Genomic DNA, 7,211 nt, shown 5'->3' with positions numbered 1-7,211 from the left:
AAGATTTCAAACCAGACCTTAGCTGCAGATATGCATTTTTATAGCATTTGAATACTATTTTAAAAAATTGTCTTTTCAGCCCTTTTATTAACCAATTAAAACCCATTTTAAACCTTTCTCAATCTTCGCTGTTTCCACCTGTCTCCAATTCCATAAGTCATTGCCACCATATGCTGCTGTGAACTGCATTTTTATACCCCTTACACACACGCTAATTCCACTCAATAGTGCTAGCTATCCAACGAGATCTTTCCGCTGTCTAAAGATTGTGGAATGCATTCATTTCTTTTCCAACCATACTTTTTGTGTCTCCCATTACCATTAGCGTTAATACTTACACGATCTAACGCCATAGCACTCCTTTACTCCTTCGCTATCTATCTCTCTCTCACACACATTTTCTTCTAAGTACTCCTTCATTACACACTACCTCTGTTTGCTGCTGCCCAGCTGTTGAATTCTCACACACTCTACAACTCACTAGCGTACTCTCTTATCCACTTTTTATCTTACTCTCGCTCTCAGCTATCTTGTAGTAATTTTGAACTCAATATAAACATTTATACTTAATCGCCCAATTTCGGAAAAAACCAAGAACCAAACCAAATCTTAGCTAAAACCCCTCAATATTTCCACCCCCCAAAAACAAAAACTACCAAAAATACAACTACAATTACAAAAAAACATTGAACTACAAGAAATTCAAAAATCATACGGGTTTTTTTGTTTACAGGGACCTACCTAAAGAGTACAGAGTTCGAGTCCGTGTTAACTCGTAAGATAAAATTCATTTCTTTCTTTACTTGTATTTATGTTAAACAACTGATAAACATAAACGTAAATAAATATTTTAAAAAATACAAAAACAAATTTACAGAAAAATTATATATACATATATTTAGTATACTAAAATACGAATAGTATGAAATATATTGCAGATGCCTTTTAGAATCAGCGTGTTTTCTCTAAATAGTACCTTTTTGCAACTACTAATACTATCAATATACTCCTAATACAACAGTACTTAACATACACAAAATTTAGCTGCTACTACATGAGCACCACTGTAATCTACTACTATTAGTGACTTATGCGTGCCACACTTTATACACATTTTCACATACTAAACTAGCTAGTTTCATGGACTCTTCAATAAATTGAATAAAACTCACTATTTCTCACACACTGTAGCGCAGAATAAATACTACTATTTTACTCACCACTAAAAACATTACTTCAAATACGCGCTAGTACCTTAGGTGCTACTATTCTAGACTACTGTTACTTACAACGCATAGCACAAACAGTATTCGATGTCACTTTAGTGTGTAATTGTAAAATTCTGCGCATAAATGAAAAAGAATTTTACATTTACATAAATTTTTTTAGTTCTTAATGTGTGTATGTACTTCAAATTAAATTCTTTTCTTGCTTATATAATCACTACTATTTTCTACAACCCTTAGTTACTTTGTAGGAACACTTGCTACTTCCTAGACCGATTCTTTCACTAAATATAGTGATCTAAAAATAGTTGCTACTACTTTTTCACAACTATTTACTACTTCTCAATCTAATTTGAAAAAAACAATTTCAAGAAACACCTGCACTTAACTGAGTTTGAAGCTTTCTCTTAGCTTTCTCTTGATTTCTCTTGTTTACTTTCTTCACTTATTCTTGCGTTTTCTTGTTAGATTTCTCTATTTTCTTGCTTTCGTAGTATTTCACACATTTTTGTGCAGTTTACTGCTCTCTTCTTGAATACTATTTCTCCTTAAGCAATTAAAAGCAAAAAAGTTTATAAAACGAAACGTTACAGAAGTTCATAAAAGAAAATTCTCTTTAGTTCCCTTATCAAAGCAACAATAATTTATATCCATATTAAAAATATTATCTTTACCTTGCCTCATTTCGTTTTTCATCTATATTATGCCCCTACTATGAAGGAACTTTTCATATTAAAAGATGTTCCACAAGTTCACATAATATAGTTTACTTCTGATCAACGACTTATTTTATATCAACAAGGGTTCAACAAGTTCACATAACTGTTATACCTTCATTTCTACTGTTTATTCGTTCTATTCTTAAAATAACGCGAAATTCTATTCTTCTCAGCGATATTTTCTATTTGAAGCAGTTGTTTCACAAGTTCACATAACAGCTTATACCTTCCTTTCTACTGACTTGCTTCCTATTCGTGGAATATCTCGAAATTATGTTTTTCCAATCGTTATTTTCCTTTTGAAGCAGGTGTTTCACAAGTTCACATAACTTTTTGAACATTCATTTCTACTCTTTTCGCTTTCTATTCTTGAAATATCTCGAAATTGTGTTCTTTTAAGCGATATTTCCAATTTGAAGCAGGTGTTCCACAAGTTCATACTACTGCTGTACCCTATTATTTTTGGTTTTCTTCATTTATTTACAAATTTTCTTATAAATTCGATAAAAAGTATTTTTGTCATGCAAAATTATAAAAAGTTTTAAAAGTCATATTTGCAAAATATATATTAATCCACTACAAAATTAAATAGTATATGATGTAAGTATACATATTGTTTAGAAAAGACTTCAAAAATAATTTGTCAATTATTAGAAATATAATCCAACAAATATCTTTAAACCTATTACATAATTTGAATTTCATATTTATATAAAGATTGCTAGAATAGACGTCATTCCTTTTATAAATTCAGCTGGTCACCCATATAAATATACAAATTTGTATACCATCCACCATTCCTACACCCTCGTGTACCTCGTTTGCTCTGTTAACCCCAACGCGTTCTAAGTGTTGTTCTTCCCGTAGCGTTGTGCTTAAAATATTTTTCAATTTTGCTTAATGCCAAGAAGCACTCAAATGAATGCGATTGTTCTTTTTACAGGAAAAATCATCATTTTCTCTTGGGAAGGTATTTAAAGCTACCTTTGAATAAGAAAATATAGTAGTGTGTTATTGCACATAATATATTTATAGTCAATTAAACAAATAAATACACCATAATAGTTGCGATATAAGCACAAAACTGACTAAAATGAATTATAGTAAAAATTCCACAGAAAATTTTCGTATTTATTAAATATCTTTCATAACTAGTGCAAGAACAGATAAATATTTTATTTAATAAAATATGCTTTTAAACTCCCAAGGGAACCAAAGCCTCTAATAAACTCCATAAATTTTCAAGAAATTATACAAATTTTACACAAAAATTTCAATCATTATCACTTAGCAAAGAAATTTCATTTAAAACATATACAAGCTGTGTTGCATAAATTCACAATACATAAAATCATGGCAGTATTTGTATAAAGCATAAATAGATGTGTTCCACAAGTTCAAAGTATGATAAATTAAAATGGGTATAGGACTCTCTTCTCTCTGAGTATTGGATTATGTTCTACAAGTTTACAGATGGAAAACTTTGTATAACCCATTTTTAGGAGCATAGGGGATTGTGTTTCTCAAGTTCACAAAATGAAAGTACCACGGTGCGGTAGGTAGTTGTAAAGAGTTTCAGATAGTAAATGTAGCTTTAGTTTTAATGTTACGAAAACAAGTTCAAATTCGAGTATAGCAGTACAATAAGCTTGCTGTTTTTTCAAGATTTTGGCTTTTTAATTTCCACGGTACCATTATAATTGTAGCTGGCTTCATAATATTATTTATTTTCACTTCCGAAATTTAACGTCTAAGAGTTCCAGAAATTCAATACCGCTTACTTTCAACTAATTTCTCTGCCAAATCCTCTGCCAAATCTCCAGCAGTGATTAGTTATACACTCTCACGCTAATTTTAATGCTTTCCCTTTGTCTTCTAAACTAATTCTTATTTTTTCCCTATGCTAATCTTACTTTCAACACAACTTCCTTCATTTCTCGGTGTTTTTAATGCTCTGGATGTTGTACATCTTTAAGAAAGCTCTTGACGTATATGCTTTCGAAGTATCAGGATTATTAGTTAGTGCAAATTTCTGTTGCTATTTCAAATAAGCTGCTCAAGTTGGATATTTTTTTTTATTTCGCTCAGTACTAACAATAAATTTGATTTTAATCTTGACATCTGCTCACAAAAATAGTTAGAATTTTTATTTTTTTCCTAAGTTATCTTACTAAATACTCTGCCTCTGGGTCATCTAATTTTATACACTATTTGCCTCTGCCTCATGTAGTTGCATAAAGTTACACAAATTAGAATTGGTTGCAAACTTTTAATAATAACACACCAATAACTTAAACTCAGACACTCACCAACCAACATACACTCAACACATGTCACTCGAAAATAGTTTCTCTCTTAAGCAAATGCTTTCATATACTTTACTATTTGTCACTAAAATTCTCTAATTTACTTAAAGACAATTCAATTTAAGAGCATAATTTTAACAGCAATAATTTACTGAATTCTTTCGTAATTTTTCACTCAAATCTATTAATTTCATATTACGACTCACTCTTGAACAGTAAATTTTACTAATTATGTCTCTTCTTGATTATCATACGATTAAATTCACTCTAAGACAGCACTGCTTATGGTTTCGTGCAAACCAATTCAACCTCAATTATTTTCGCTCAAGTTTAGCATTTAATTTTGCACTAATAATTTTTATTTTTATTTAATTTTTTTAATTTTTAAATGATTTCACATTGTATAGAAAATATTAAATGGCAATGGTAAACATTTTTCTTCAACACATAACTTGAAGTATGATCCAAAACATAATTCACTCAATTAATTCCACTCATTTTTTTTTAATTTTTCCTTGCTTACATAAAATGAATAATAATTTTTCTTTATTTTTCAAATACGGTTTGGTTTTTAAAAGCATTGAGTAAACCGTTCATTTCAAACTAAATCTTTGAGTATGAGTACAAAATTATAACAAATTTTTTTCATAGCTTTTTCTTTGTCATACAAAAATTATCAAAATGTAATTTACTTTATATATATTTTGGTTTTGAAAAGATAATAATAAAGGAAATTTCCAATTAAAATTACTTTCTAAAAGAGATTTCTAACATTTTTTTTCAATTGCAATTTTATTTTCTAAATTAAAAAAATAATTTACCAAATACATATTTTCTAAAATCAATTATTTAAAAAAATATATTATTTAAAAAATTAATTTTTCCTTTCATTCTTTTTTAAATTTTCATAAAAAATTTATTATTTATTATTTACAATTTTAATAATACAAGATATCAAAAATTACTTAAAAAATATTTATTCTTCCCAAAAANTTTTGACTTGTAAAATTTTTTACCACTGTAAAATTTTAGCTTCTATAACACAATGACAAAAAATTATTAGAAAAGAAAAATTACAATTTTTGCTTTTTAATTTACTAGACTAGGCTCTTGCTTTCGAAATTTTAAGCTTAATTTCATTCTTCACAGTTTCAAATTCAAAATATTTATATGTGTTTTCGAGAAATAATAAAGGGTTGTATTACAAATTTAGTGAGTAGGTATTTAAGTCGGTTAGTTGTAAATACATTTTAAAGTAATTATAATCAAGAGATTTTAAAAAAGTAGTGTAGCTTAAAAATATTGCTTAACTTTTTTTTTTAATTTTTTCTATATAAATTATGCAAAATTTATTACATTCTTTCAATATAATTTTTATATTTTAATTTTTTATAAATTTTTTTCCGTAATTGTTCATTTAAAAAGGTTTTACCAAATTTCCATATTCATATGCAAATACAAGTCTTCACATAAAATTTGTAAATACACGCGATTAACTAAGATTTTAGCAAAAACACAACAAAAAAATTAGCAAAAACAATGAGAGCTTAAGTAAAAAGCAAAACTCACGCTTTGGTATGCGCAAAATGCACGAGCAGTATAAAAAAAAAATTATTAAAAAATAAAGCAAAATACTTTTAAGAATTCTCAGGTTTTAACAAGAATTTAAAATAGTGTAAAAATAAAACTTTTTACGAAAATAATAATTTTGTCTTAAGGTACTGAAATTTGTTTTCAAAAAAAAAATAATATATTTGTGTTTTTAAATACTGAATTTTATTTTTCAAATTTGAACTTTTAAAAGGAGACCATTTTATATATACATATACCTGTCTCTTATACACATCTAGATGTGTATAAGAGACAGATATAATATAATACATTACAACTATAAAAAAAGAGTTTTAGTCTAAACTATTTCTACAAAAAAATAATATATCGTATTTTTATGATAGGTAAAAAAAAAAATTAATAAAAATTAAGAGAACAAAAAAAAAGTATTATGCTTTTTTAACCCACATTCTTTAAAAATATATTTTGTCCAAGAAAAAATACAACCCTATCGACAAATTTATAAATAACATACATTTTTCCTATTTCTAGATATTTGACGACATCATTTTCGTTTTCTTCGCCATCGAAATGCTAATCAAAACGATAGCGATGGGTTTGCATGGAAAAAACACCTATATGGCTGATTCTTGGAATCGACTGGATTTCTTTATAGTTGTTGCTGGTCTCTTGGAATACGTAACGAATGTGGAAAATCTCAACTTGACGGCGATACGAACGATAAGAGTGTTGCGTCCATTGCGGGCAATTAATCGCATACCAAGTAAGACACCGCGTATACGCAACTTTTTTCAATCAGAACTAAGAATTTAACTTCTTTCTTTTAATATTTAAATGACATTTTTTCCACTCTCACGCAAGGTATGCGCATTTTGGTCATGTTGCTGCTGGACACGCTGCCTATGCTCGGCAATGTGCTGCTGCTCTGTTTCTTCGTCTTCTTCATTTTCGGCATTATTGGCGTGCAACTGTGGCGGGGCATATTGCGTCAGCGTTGTTGGGTTCCGGAAATGCCAGTTATACCATTTCCGTAAGTACACACTTTTTAAAAGTCATTCACGAATAAATATAATATTAAATTGAAAATTTTCTAATTTTGCTAAACGAAATATTTTAAACAATAATAACTTTTCTCTTTCCGCATTGCTACTACTTATTCTGCAACGTTTGTCTTTCTCTTTGGTTTTTAATGAGTTATCGTTTCACTTTCTCTGTGCTAAAGAAGCTGTTATAGTATTTGTTAAGCTTTTTTGCATAGCGTTATTTTTATTTTTGTTTTTAGAAAAGCTTTTAAATGTATAGCTTATAAATGGACAGCATTTTTAGGGTCTATAGTGACTACTACGAATACAAAAAGCTACAATTTTCATTAAATTAATGTTAAGATA

The 7,211-nt window shown here is 28.3% G+C and overlaps 1 protein-coding gene across 1 annotated transcript in view; it reads left to right on the top strand.

Annotated features, from left to right (window-relative positions):
* LOC108973880 (voltage-dependent T-type calcium channel subunit alpha-1G-like) overlaps nucleotides 1-7,211 on the top strand; it is a gene marked incomplete at its 3' end in the record, with an annotated part of 170,942 nt that overhangs the window by 120,591 nt on the left and 43,140 nt on the right. Inside the window, exons 5-6 of the mRNA XM_018941385.1 lie at nucleotides 6,355-6,586; nucleotides 6,685-6,853. Of these exons, the coding sequence (XP_018796930.1) occupies nucleotides 6,355-6,586; nucleotides 6,685-6,853 (401 nt within the window). The remainder of the gene's footprint in view (nucleotides 1-6,354; nucleotides 6,587-6,684; nucleotides 6,854-7,211) is intronic.

This window comes from Bactrocera latifrons, unplaced genomic scaffold, assembly GCF_001853355.1.
Source record: "Bactrocera latifrons isolate USDA-ARS-PBARC rearing strain unplaced genomic scaffold, ASM185335v1 scaffold_51, whole genome shotgun sequence".
Classification (NCBI taxonomy): domain Eukaryota; kingdom Metazoa; phylum Arthropoda; class Insecta; order Diptera; family Tephritidae; genus Bactrocera; species Bactrocera latifrons.
The sequence above is the reverse complement of the archived record's forward strand: the minus strand, read 5'-3'. Positions and strand labels throughout refer to the sequence as shown.